General features: G+C 35.6%; 1 protein-coding gene across 1 annotated transcript in view; it reads right to left on the bottom strand.

Annotated features, from left to right (window-relative positions):
- ABCB1 (ATP binding cassette subfamily B member 1) overlaps positions 1-14,425 on the bottom strand; it is a 220,939-nt gene that overhangs the window by 102,858 nt on the left and 103,656 nt on the right. Inside the window, exon 2 of the mRNA XM_055272791.2 lies at positions 718-867. Within this exon, the coding sequence (XP_055128766.1) occupies positions 718-723 (6 nt within the window). The 5' untranslated portion in view covers positions 724-867. The remainder of the gene's footprint in view (positions 1-717; positions 868-14,425) is intronic.

The following is a 14,425-nucleotide window of genomic DNA, read 5'->3' as shown; positions in this document are numbered from 1 at the left end:
ATTACAGGCGTGAGCCACTGCGCCTGACCTCTTTTTTTTTTTTTTTACAAATTGTTAATTAGGCTTCTAACAGGCCACTATTTTTTCCACATGTTCTAATTGCATATGCATGTGTACAGCATTGTTCACTGTTTAAAGGCTTAACAACAACCCTGTGGTCCATCTGGGGTAAATGTATAAGCTTTCATCTTCATCACATGCATTTTAATCTTATTTGTGCCTATGACCTCTGTTTTCACTTTTGTTTTGCTTTGTTCCTTTATCTCACCTTTCATTTATGTAATCTTGTTGTATTGTATGTATCCTTTTGAATGGCCTTAAACCCTCCCTAAACAGTGCAGGATATAAATACAGTGCTATATTGTTATGTTGATTATACTATTTCTACAATCTTGAGCATCAGGTAAAGATCTCTATCAAGGATATAAGTAAGTTAAAGATCAGAATAACACAGATTTTAAAAATAAGATTCTACCATTCTATTATATTGTATTCAATTTCTTTGCTCCACTGACATCAAAGTGTGAATATAAAACATAATGGACCTAAAACAAACTAGCTCTTGCTACTTTCAACAGTCCTTGATTTCTTGAAAGACACCAGTCTTGCATTTGTGCCACCACCACTCCTGTCAAGCTGAACTTGGCTGTTCTCCTTAAGCTTCCTTAATTTCTGGTGAAACCTACCTGGTCCCCTTGCAAGTTGACACTCACATACCTTCATTCAAGCAGTGATATTTCCATTTGAAGTGACTGCCACAATCTGCACCTTCTTGTCCTCCGCCCTCATGTAGCCGTTTCACCAACTTGTCTATAGTCTCACAACATTAAAGATTTGCCTCTCTGCTGCAGTCTGTTCTATATGTATCTGTGGGAGTAATAATAGATAATGATAATCATAACAACTAACATTTATTAACTACTGGTCATTTATCAGGAACTGCCAAGCACTTCAAAGAGATTAAGTCATTTAATCTTTACAAGAATCCTATGAAGTAGTTACTATTGTTGTTACGCCCACATTACAATAAAAGACACTGAGGTTTGCATTGTTTGCCCAGTCACACAGCAGGTAAGCTGCTAACCAATAGTCCCTCTCTCATAACTGTACTCTTAACCACTACCCTACACTGTAGTACATTATCATAGGACACTCCACTTCACTGCCTTTTCCAGCCCCATGAAGTGTTTTCTCCTTATGAGTCCATCTTGGAAAACCTGCAATGGCTCCCTGCCACAGACTATATCATATCTAACAGTTTCCTCTTAGCTTTTAAGAACCACAACACATCGCTTCTCTCTAATCATCTTCCTCACCCTCAACATGTACATGTTCACTCCATTTCAGCCAAACTCACTGGGCTTCTCAGATGATATGCTCTTTTCACTCTGTGCTTTTCCACATGTAAATCATTAAAGTAAATTAATTTACAAAAGTTTTCTTCTTTGGTACCTGGCTCCATTAAACTATTTGGACTTCAAAGGCAGAAAAACTTAGATAAGGACCATCTCTGCTGATTATTATGCGTAGGTTTGAATGGGTTACTTAACTCCGCTATCCCACAGTTACCTTTTTGGTAAAGAGTAGATAGTATCTTCTAATGTTATGGCAAGATTAAGTGATTTGTATATTTAAAAGATTTGTACAGTGCCTGAAACACCCTAAACATTCAACATTGCTATATATTAGTAATAATGCCCTCTTCTCAATCTCTTTTTGCCCTCCTTAGCATTCTTTGCAACTCATGTATGTAGTCACATCTATTTATCCATATATGTTTGACCTATTATTCTCATATCCCAGCTCTCTGAGTCCTTTATTATGAGTATTAACAACACATTTATATAAATTAAAAAGGCATTCACCTATTTTTCCTTCTCCTACGGTTTTTCTTTTGAATGTTCTTCTCATAACTCTTATTGTAAATCTTATGTATCTTTCTCTGATCTTTCTAATAATTTATTTTCTCTATTTTTCCTAGCTCCTCTATTTAGCCCATCTGAGTCCAAATTGAAGGTTCAACATGCTTAAAGAAGGAATGCAACTCACCTCAATGAACTTAATTGACCTGAGGAAGAGAAAGAATACAAGTTTCCACCCAGTCCAAAGAGCAAGACATATGACTCACTTGTGTTAACAATAATAAGGGATCCACACACTCTCCACCCTTTCATGTGTAATGATTTTTATGTATGAAGGACATGTGATTGATGTAATGATAGGGGATATTAAATGACTGTACTTGAACTCATGTCAGATTACATCAGATTGCTTCTATGGACCCTGCAATGAAAAAAAAATCCAGATTCTGAAGGTCCATATGATCATTTTCAGAGGTTGTTTGTCTTGCCATCATTTAGCCAATACAGCAACAGACATGACTTGTGTGAAATGGTGATCAGATGATGATAAACTAATTTAATTTTAATTAAGTCGCTTAGTGACTTAGCCATGTGATAAGTTGATGGCAAATAGAAACCTGAATTATACTCCTCTTCGAACCCTTCCCCATCTACTCCAGCCAGAAATATTTTCTACCGCTCTGCAATCCTACTTTTCAGTATCAGCATCTCTCATTTTGTATTTATTATTAATGTTTCATATGATTATGAATTTTTTTAATATTCAAACTGGACAGAGACTTATACAAAATAAAGTTTCAACAAATGTTTGTAGAAAATATTAAGTGCTGAGAATATGACATCAGAGGCAGATTTATGGAAATTACACTAGTAAGCTAAATGCATAAGTTATCATTAGTGTGCCTTGAAAGATCCGTTGCCATGAACTATCTCCCTTATCAACTTCTTTTTATTGAGATGGAGTCTTACTCTGTCGCCCAGGCTGGAGTGTAGTGTTAACAATCCAGGCTCACTGCAACCGCCACCTCCTGGGTTCCAGCAATTCTCATGCCTCAGCCTCCTGAGTAGCTGGGATTACAGGATTGCACCAGCACACCAGGCTAATTTTTGTAATTTTAGTAGAAATGGGGTTTCACCACATTGGCTAGGTTGATCTTGAACTTCTGGCATCAAGTGATCCACCCACTTCAGCCTCCCAAAGTGCTGGGATTATAGGCATGAGCCACCACGCCCGGCCTCCTCTATCAACTTCTAATATCTTTAAAACTCCATTAGAGAATCATCTCTCTGAGTAAGTCACTGCCCTCTATTAAAATAAATCTACCATAATAGCACAAGAAATGTTTTTAAATGAATGACAAAATTAAGAGGAGAGAAGACAACTGAGTAAGATAAAGGGAAAGAAGAAAATGAAGTGGCAACTCTTGGAATTCCAGCTTCATGACTTACTAGCTGTGTGGCTTTGAAGAAATACTCCACTGCTCAAAAACCTTGATTTCTGTGTCATTCAAATAAAGACAAAAACTGCTTCTTCCTAGGGTTTTTGTAAGAAGAAAATAAGGTAAGATTTGATGTGTGTTTGGTATAAATTGTATTATTTCCCAAATATCCTAATAAAGATGGTCAATGGAGCCAAGATATGAATAAAAATTAAGAACATGAGAGTAAAAGTGATGACTGGAAAGAGCTAGTAATGGACATTGAAAATAAATAATAATATGGAAATAATTGTAAGTATTACTTTTAAAGAAATCTATAAAAACAACAAAATTATGAAGAAAATTGAATAAATTCACATTTAAAGCCAACAACAAACCATATAGCTATTTATTGCAAATATCACAATAGGTTAATATTCTTAATATATAAAGAGCTCATATAAATGGATAAGAAAAAATTCAAAGGTCTGATAGAACTGAGCAAAAGATGCAAATAGGCAATTCATACAAAAAAGTATGTAGTATACTGGTACGCAGAAGAAGACATACTGAAATATTCATGCTAACTACAAAGAAATGCAAATTACAACAGCAAAGATATTTTGAAAAATGAGACTATCACATGCTCACAAGGGTTAAATAAAACAAGTGGGAGTCGAAAATTATTCAAATGAATAAGGAAACATACATAAGGAAAACTTAAGTCTGTTTGACTCATGAATTCAATTTTAGGAAATCTATCTTACAGAAATAATTCCAAGTACAGGAAAAAATATCAGCCAAAGGTATTCATTGCTGCTTTATTTTATAACAGTGAAAAATGAGCAGTGACCTGAATATTTAATCACATATATATGGATGAATTAATTATACATCCTCTTTAAAAAAGTAGTAATATAAAACGTGCTTACAGAGTTTGTGATAACCTCAGAAAATATCTATGCTAATATGCAAGGAAAAAAGGCAGGGGACAATTATAACAGCATAATATTCACTATATCAAGCAAATTAATTGGTGTAATATTAGAGAGAAAGATATCAAAGTGTCAAGAGTGATTATATTTTAGTGATGAAAGTTAGGTGTGAGTTTTTTACTTTAAATTTTTCTGTATTTGAGAAATTTCCTATATTAAAAGTGTATGATTTTATAATAATTTTTATAAAAGTTTGGAGACGGGGATGAGAATGAATTTTCAGAATCCTGATTATTAGTGTCTATCTCTCAGTGGAGTTTGCTGCTTATTAAGGGACAGTCACATTGAATGAAGGCCAAAATTAACTGGCTAAAACAAGAAACATTGAGAATTCCTAGTATTTTTCATTTATTAATAAGTTTCTCTTATTTCTGAAAATCTTACCCATGTTTCTAAGAAAAGTGAGAGAGAAAGAAGAGAGAAAGAGGTAGAGATAGAGACTCTTCTTAAGTAATAAGAAAATACATGGGAGACTGAAATAACTGGATTCTAGCTTTGGTCATCAACTGTCTATATAAGTTGGATGCATGTTGTTTTTTTTTCTAATTACTGTTTTCATATCAGCCTCAAAGAGTTATTGAGAAGATCAAAGCCCCGGAGGTACTTTTCATAACTAAGCACCATATACCTCCACTTGAGGAACATAATACAGAAGAGAGAAGTCCAATTAAGGACTTCAGTGTCATTCTCCTGAAGAATTTAAGTTCTGTGAGGGTAGAAATCTTGTCTCTGTTTTTATTCTGTATACAAAATGCAGCACATACTATGTGCTCAGTTTCTCCTTTGGGAGACTTAGAAATGTCCATTAGCAGCATTATTTGACATTTTATAGCTTATCCAAACAAATAAAGATGGACTTAAGCTGGGGGAATTATTTTTTTTCTTTGATTCTTTTTTTTTTCTTTACTTAATTTGTGTGTGTGTGTGAGACAGGGTCTTGCTCTGTCACCAAGTTTGAAGCACAGTGGCGCAATCACAGCTCACTGCAGCCTCAACCTCCTGCATTCAAAGGATCTCCCCACATCATCCTCTCAAGTAGCTGGGACCAAAGTTGTGCACCACCATGCCTGGCTAATTTTTTTTTTTGTAGAGATAGGATCTCACTATGTTGCCCAGGCTGGCTAAAACTTTTACTGATCACTATGTGGCAAGTACTTTGCTAGATGCTGACAATATAAAGATGAGCCATGTAAAGTTCCTGAAGTTCTGTGTGTATATGTTGTTAGAGGCGAAAACTATTAGGATAATTTTAGCATATAAGGCAACTGTTTTGTTTTCATTTTGTTTTTACAAACAAACTGAACTTATATATCTAAAGTGACCAACTTCGTTTTCAAAGTCAATACCCAAGGAAGCTATATACCAATTTCAATGATGCCTGCCAAGAAATAGCTTGAACTTTTTTGTTGGATTTGTCTCAGAGTCTACAGAAATATGATTTTAATGTCCTCAATAATCGCAAATTTTGCCTTTTACTGCTAAATTTAAATTTTAGAAACAAGATAACCCAACATTGCAGTGAAGAACATTGGCTTTGGCATCAAACAGATTGGGTTTAAGTTCTGGTCATTTGACATTGGAAAATTTGTTTCTTTTGCTGCAACTAAAACTCCTCATTTGTAAAATAAGACAGTGAATGTAAAGCAATTAGCTTAGTACCTGGATGTCTATATTCTGAATGTTTACTTGTGTTTATGTTGTTATTGTTAATAGACTAGCAAGTGATTTGCTTAAAAAAGTTTCAATTAAAAATGAAATCTGGCTATAAAGTACTGAGCCATATTTTCTCCTGTGCTTAGTAAATTATTCTGAAGATTATTCCTCAGGGAAATTCCTTTGACATTCAACACATATTTGGTTGGAGCAACCCAACTATGTACCTATCTCCTCATTCTCTTAATTTATAACCAAACCCTTTGCCCTAAGATATCATCACTGAGGAATTCCTGACATAAAAATAACAATATTACCTGAAATGGCTTTTGAATTGCAGAGCTTATAAAAACACCATTTCCCTTTTAGTTTTTTTTTATTGTTTTATGATTCATAGACTTTGAACTTGTTTAATCTCAAATGAACTCTCTCCCAGGAGCAAGGTCAAATTAGTTCAATGAGGTAATGTTCACTCACTTATTTCTTTAGAACATTTAGTATTATTTCACAGGACATATCTATTTAAAATATACTTCCATATACAAGAAACACTGCTAGCAGACCAATGAACAGTTGGTTAGATCTGACTTTACAATTTTAAGTTAGGAAATATTTTATTTTAAATTTTTATTGGAAATTCATTCACTCAACAGTATTAATCAAGTACGCTGTATATGTCATGTATTACTCTAAGTGCTTGGTATATATCCATGAGCAAAACACACAAAAATCCCTGCCTAGGTAGAACTTATATTTGGTGGTAAGAGTAGGCAGATAGATAACAACACAGTAAATAAGTGATTTTGTATGTTAAAAAGAGTAAAGCGTTATGGTGAAAAACAGAGCAGGGGAAGGAGAGTGGAAGTACCACGTGGGCAAAGTTTACAATTTTAAGTAGGATAGTCAGGGCAGACCTCATTAGGGAGATAACTTTGAGCCAAGACAGGATAGAGCTGAAGGAAAGTTTTGAGTGGTGCCATTATTACATTGGAGATCCTTGAATACTAATAATTTTAAAGTTATTTCTTTAAAATGATTTCTAGCATAGGGTAATTTCATGCTCTAGTTTTTCTCTCTGGATTCATAGATGTTTGAGCCTGCAAGAGAATGTAGAGGTCATCTTATCCACTTCCTTCACTACTCTGAGTCTCTGAAATGCCAAAGAACTTGACCAAAACCACACATTCAGCTACAAAGAGGGCCAAGTTAACAATACAGGTTTTCTGACACCGAGCTTGCTGTTGATTCTATCATATTGACAGGAGGATTCTAACAGCGAGGATTTTAGATTGGCTAGCATGGGAATCCATGCTAAGGGGACAGGCGCAAATATATTCTCTAGCTATTTTACTTCACTTTTGCATCAATTTTCTGTCATCTTGATTTTATTTTTGCTCTTGACCAGCCAGACCAGCTTGTTTTAATGATCATTCTTCAGGATCCAGCAGAAGGTCCTAGAGTACATTTTATCTACTTGCCGTAGTGGTATCTGTAGTCCAAATATCTGAGATACCAAAGCTGGCCAACTGAAGCCCGAGGTGGATTTTAAGGTGCAAGATTTGAAAAAAAAAAAAAAAAAAAAAAAGTGCAGGAATTGCTATTACAAGTTGCACTTTGATTGTAATTAATAATAAAATTTATGTAAAATACCTAAAACTATATTAACACTTAGAAAATAAGGGAATGAGGCTAATGGTAGTGTAGAGACACTAGCAAAACTTAATTTATCGCACAACCTTTTCTTGAGACACAGATGAATTCTGATTCATATCTTTTTGTTGATTTCCGTTGCGTGTCTTTTCCAGTGAGATATTTTGTAATTCTGCCAAATATTTGACTATTGTCTCTACTGTTTGAATAATATGCCCTGACCTTGTAGTTGTGTTCCTTCTAATTGGCAACAAGTCATACTGCAGTGTTCTTATATAGGAACTAGTTTTTCTTTCTTTTTTTTTTTTTTTTCTCAGCCAGGGTCTTGCTTGGTCACCCAGGCTGTATTGCTATGGTGCAGTCATTGCTCTCTGCAGCCTCCAACTGTTGAGCTTAAGCGATCCTCCCATCTTGGCCTCCAGAGTAGCTAGGACTACATACTACCACACCTGGCTTTTTTTTTTTTTTTTTTTTCCAGAGATAAGAGTCTTCCTGTGTAGCCCAGGCTGGTCTTGAAATTCTGGCAACCCTCTTTCAAGTGTTCATCCTGCTTCAGGCTCCCAAAATGCTGAGATTACAGGAGTCAGCCACTGCATCTGGCCTGTTCTTTTTGTTTTACTTGAATACTATGCATTACAATCAAAGTAGTCATGCAGACCGGGTTTATCCTTATTACCATTTCATCATGTGGCAAAGGCAAACCTTCTTACTCTACTATAGTCAAGTTTTCCTTATTCTCCATCATCTTTGTTACTGTTTAAGACAAATAATTATAAAAATTATGTCGCAGAAATTGCCACTAGAGTGGCTCTATGCATCTCATATTTGAGAACTGCCCAAACAGAACTCTTAATCCTGCCCCCACATTGGCTTCTCATTCAGCATGCATATCTAAGTACATAACACCACTATTTACTTTGTGTCAGAAACCTGGAGGAGGGGGAGAGGTTATTGCCAGCATCCCCTTTTCCCTTACTCTCTATATCCAATTTGAATCCAGCATCTTCTCAACAATGACAATAACTTTGTCCAAACCACTATATCCACCATCCATTTTCTCTTACTTGGGCTACTTTAACCAGTTTTTCCACATTTACTCTGGTCTTCTTCTAATTCACTCCCTTTGTAACAGCCAAAGTAATTTGTAAAATCTACATAGGACCATATCATATCCATGGGTAAGGCCTGCAAGGGCTTCCCACTGCTCTCAAGTTCAATTCCAAAGGTCCACAATAATCTGTCTTCTGCTTACCTCTATAGCCTCAGGCCAGTTCTCCCCTTATTCCTTCATGATCCAGCCACACCAGTCTTCTGTCAGCTCCTTGGAGCTTTGCTAGGCTCTATATTGCATAATGCTGAGGTTTGGGCTTCTATTGATCCTATCACCCAGAGTGCCCATTAGGATGTTTTTCAGCCCTTGCTCTCCTCCCTTCCTCCCTCCTCTTGAGGTTCCAAGTCTCTACTGTTTTCATCTTTATGTCTATGAAGACCCAAGGTTTAGCTCCAACTTACAAATAAGAACATGTGATAATTTGATTTTCTTTTTCTGCATTAATTTGCTTAGGATAATGGCCTCCAGCTGCATCCGCATTTCTGCAAAGGACATGATTTTATTTTTTTTTTAGGGCTGTGTAGAATTCTGTGGTTTAGATGTACCACATTTTCTTTATCCAATCCACTGTTAATAAGCACCTAGGTTGATTACATGTCTTTGCCAGAAAACAGCATGTGTTTTAAAAATATATTTTTAAATGCTTACAGCAAGTCTGAATTACTTGATTTATGCAGATTTGAGTTTTAGTTGTATGCATCTGTTGCAAATAAAATAATCAGGGTATGAAGTTTCTCAAAGGAATTGTTTTTTATTATATTATTTTATTTTAGATTTTCATAGTATGCTGTAGATGGCTTCTGCACTCCAGTTCTAATAATTTTATAACAACTAAATTTAACAAATATTTATAGAGCAATTGCACTGAGCATGCTAGATATAGAGATAAATTTAATTATTGACCTTAAAGGAGCTTCTAACACACCTGAGGAGAGAAAATAAAACAACTAATTTTTATTGAGCTCTAAAGTCAGGTTTTCCCACTGAATCTTGGCATGGGTAGTATTATGATTATCTTCATTTTAAAGAAGAGGGAACTAAGATTCAATGAGTTACAAAGTGAGTGGCAGGACTGATTTGTTTGAGCTCCTTATAGATTCTGGATATTAGTCCTCTGTTGAAAGCATAATTTACAAATATTTTCTCCCATTCTGTAGGTTGTCTGTTTATTCTGATGATTGTTTCTTTTGCTGTGCAGAAGATTTTTAGTTTAATTACGTACCATTTATTTGTTTTCATTTTAGTTGAATTTGCTTTTAGGGTCTTAGTCATAAATTCTTTGCCTAGGCCAATGTCCAGAAGAGTTTTTCCTAGGTTTCCTTCTAGAATTTTTATGGTTTCAGGTCCTAAACGTAAGTATTTAATCCACGTTGAGTTAATTTTTATATATATGGTGAGAGATAGGGACCCAGTTTCATTCTTCTGCATGTGACTATCCAATTTTCTCAGCACCATTTATTGAATAGGGTGTCCTTTCCCCAGTCACGATTTTGTGTGCTTTGTCAAAGATCATTTGGTTGCAAGTATTTGGCTTTATTTCTGGGGTCTCTATTCTGTTCTATTGGTCAATATATCTACTTTTATACCAGTACCATGCTGTTTTGGTTACTATAATCATATAGTATAATTTGAAGTTGGGTAATATGATGCTTCCAGATTTGTTCTTTTTGCTTAGGATTGCTTTGGCTATTTGTATTCCTTTTTGGTTTCATATAAATTTTAGGATTGTTTTTCCTAATTCTGTGAAAAGTGATGTTAGTATTTTGATAGGAATTGCACTGAACTTTTAGATTACTTTGGGCAGTATGGTCATTTTCACAGTATTGATTTTTCTAATCCATGAGCATGGGATGTATTTCCATTTGTTTGTGCCATCTATGATTTCTTTCAGCAGTGTTTCATAGTTGTTCCTTTAGAGATCTTTCACCTCCTTGGTTAAGAATGTTCCTAGGTTTTGGTGGGGTTTTTTTTGTATCTATTGTAAGGCTGATTGGGTTCTTGATTTGATTCTCAGCTTGGTCATTGGTGCATAGCAGTGCTACTGATTTATTTACATTGATTTTGTAACCTGAGACTTTACTAAATTTATTTATCAGATGTAGAATATTTTGGAGGAGTCTTTAGGGTTTTCTAGGCATAAGACCATACCATTGAAGAGATAATTTGGCTTCCTCTTTTCCAATTTGAATGTCCTTTATTTCTTTCTTTTTGCCTGATTGCTCTGGCTAGGACTTTCGATTTCTCAAAATTTAAAACAGAACTACGAATTGGCCCAGCAATCCCATTACCAGGTATATACACAAAGGAGAATAAATTGTTCTACCAAAAAGACATATGTGCTTACATGTTCATTGCAGTGCTATTCACAATAACAAAGACATAGGATCAACCAAGATGCCCATCAAAGGTGGGCTGAATAAAGAAAATGTGACACATATACACCATGGAATACTACACAGCCATAAAAAAGAACAAAATCATGTCTTTTGCTGCAACAAGGCCATTATCCTAAGTGAATTAACACAGAAACAGAAAACCAAATACCACATGCTTTCATTTATAAATGGGAGCCAAATATTGGGTACTCAATAGACATAAAGATGTCAACAACAGATACTGGAGTCTACTAGAGAGTGAGAGAGGGAGGGGAGCAAGAGTTGATCTATTGGGAACTATGCTCACAACCTGGGTGATGGGATCTTTCATAACCTTAACCTCAGCATTATACAATATACCCATGTAACAAACCTGCACATATACCCTCCGTATCTAAAAGAAAAGTTGAGATTATTTTTAAAATACTTCCCTTAGCCATAAAACCTATGTTCCTTTAGTCAAAAATGGATCTACAAAAGGAAACTACCAGTTTTGGAAAGTTTATTCTTATTTATTAATCTGGACAAACTTGGTTTGTGTTAAATTATCCTTTGGTTTTATGATAATATTTAATATCCTCTATTTTTGGACAAACAATTCTAAATCTTTTATTTTTATTTTTTTTACTTTATGAAGCTAGTTCTCTACTATAAACCAAATAATTATAACATGATGAGTGAAGAATCTCATGCCTGTAATCCCAGTGCTTTGAGAGGCCAAAGCAGGAAGATTGCTTGAGGCCAGGAGTTCAAGACAAGCCTGGGCAACATAGTGAGACCCTGTCTCTAAAGAAAAATTAACAAATTAGCCAGATGTGGTGGCATGCACCTGTATTCTTAGCTACTAGGGATGCTGAGGCAGGAAGATTACTTAAGCCAGAAATTTGAGGTTACAGTGAGCAATCATGCCACTGCACTACAGCCTGAGCAACAGAGCAAGATTCTATCTCAGAAAAGAAAGAAAAAAGGAAAGAAAGAAAGAAGAAAGAGAGAAAGAGAAAGAAAGAAAGGGAAAGAAACAAGCTTGGCTGATATTTATGTGTGATAGATTACAGCATTTTCTAGTTTATGGCATTTCAGTTCATGACCTTGCATCACAAAGCATCAGATTAAATAAAGATATTTTTCAAGATGAATCTTGTGTAACAAGAGTGTTGCAATCTAAAATAAAGCAAACTGAGATGTGTTAATAGATAGCCTGTTTAGATATTTAGAATTACTATTGGCTTTGGCTTTTGTTCTTGTTACATTGTTTCCTGTCTCTCCTGCTAATATCCAGTTTAATAGCATGCTTAGGTACTTATAATAATTACTAATGGTTTTGCCTTTTATTCTTTTTGTTTGTTTGTGTGTGGTTTTTTTTGTTTGTTTGTTTGTTTGTTTTGGGTGGGGGGACAGATTCATGCTCTGCTGCCCAGGCTGGAGTTCAGTGGCACCATCTCGGCTCACTGCAAGCTCTGCCTCCCAGGTTCATGCCATTCTCCTGCCTCAGCCTCCTGAGTAGCTGGACTAGAGGTGCCCGCCACCATGCCCTGCTAATTTTTTTTTGTATTTTTAGTAGAGACGGGGTTTCACCGTGTTAGCCAGGATGGTCTTGATCTCCTGACCCACCCGCCTCAGCCTCCCAAAGTGATGGAATTACAGGTGTGAGCCCCTGCGCCCAGCCTTGCCTTTTGTTCTTATTGCATTGTTTCTTATCTCTCCTACTACACTATACATTCACAAAGGAAGGAGTTCTGTCTATCTTGTCCACTTCTATAATCCCCAAAAGCCTCTGCACAGAGTAAGGGCTTCATCAATATTGGTTCAATTAATGGATAAATAAGGTTGTGCTGTGTGTTTATTCCACTGAGAGTTAACAAGAGGCCCGTGTGGCTGGAGTGGAGTAACCAAAGGAAAAGAGCAGTAGGAGATGATGTCAGAGAAGTGACATATGGTTAGATCCTGCAGGGTGTGTAGGCTATCTTGAGGACTTCGTCACTGAGTGAGAGAGAAAACCACTGAAGAGTTTGGAGCAGAGAAGTAACATAATCTCATCACTATGGCTACTAAATTGAAATCAGACTGTAGGGAGCCAAGGGCAGAAACAGCTGGAAGCTGGGAAGCTGTTCCAATGATCCAGGTGAGCCCAGGGGAATGTAATAGTGGGAATAATGAAAAGTGCTTAGATTCTGGATATATTTTGAGGGTAGCACCAACAAGATTGCAAAAGGCCTTACATGCCATGATAATGTAATTTGTAGACTTTGTGATACAGTTGTTAAAATAGCCTATTAATAAGAAGTGATCAAAGGAGGAAGGAAAAGAAGGGTAAGAAGCCATATCAGAATCTCTAGGGTTTAAGTTTGAAAGGTGCATTTAATCTGATTTTCTATTGGAAAAAAATGATTTTTGAACACAAACTACAGAAAGTAAAAATCTACCAAATATTTTTTCCTGATGGGGATGGTGAGATATTCAGAAGATTGAGAAAGCAAGCATTGAGGAGAGCATAACAACCTCATGCGTGGCTTTGCTAATACTTAAGTTCATAGTAAATAGAAGGTACAATTTCTACCTTTATAGCTATTGCCTAGTATAAGATGCTTTAAGGTAGATTTTAACATAAAGTTATATTTTATAGTAGTGGTATAAAATAATAAGCATCTATCTTCTAAAATTATGTACCTGAGTGTTATTTATATCCAAAATGGTATTGTCTATTACTCAGAATAATAAGATATCTTCAATATCAGTATTCTGGGCTACTGTTAGTTTGTTGTGATTTCTGCATTGTGAGGCTTTGGACATCTGTGCAGAGTGAATATATATAAGAAAAGGATGAAGATAATCCAAGAAATCCTTTTTGTCAAACCTGAAAGACTATAAAGCATTTGTTATAAGACTATGAAGAAGGGGAAATATGTGATAAGGAGTGATGGATGTTTTGTGCAATCTGGAGCTGACACAATTTCTTGGTTTTGTTTTGTTTTAAGCAGAAACAATGTTAAGGTCAAAATCATGGAGCTCTTGCCAAACCACCAGACTTGATATTCACCGGAATATCTTAAGGAAGGACAATTAATGATAATAGCTAACAATCGTGCAGCACTTGCTACACATCATGCCCTAAGAGTTTCGTTTATGATCATGGTATCTCCCCATCAGGTAAATATCAAGAGTTTCATTTGTTACTCATTTATCTTGTCCCAGCTCCTGTGAAATTACCATATGTACTATCATTATTATCCCAACCTTAGAGATCAGAAAACCGAAGTACATAGAAATTATACAGTTTTCCCAAGGTCATATAATTCATGAAGAGCAAAGATGAGAGCCATTTGTATATGCTCTTCCCTTGTGATAAGGGCAGCTAGAATTG

Source organism: Symphalangus syndactylus, chromosome 3 (assembly GCF_028878055.3).
Source record: "Symphalangus syndactylus isolate Jambi chromosome 3, NHGRI_mSymSyn1-v2.1_pri, whole genome shotgun sequence".
Classification (NCBI taxonomy): Eukaryota; Metazoa; Chordata; class Mammalia; order Primates; family Hylobatidae; genus Symphalangus; species Symphalangus syndactylus.
Note: the sequence above shows the minus strand (reverse complement) of the source record. Positions and strands in the feature narration are given on the sequence as shown.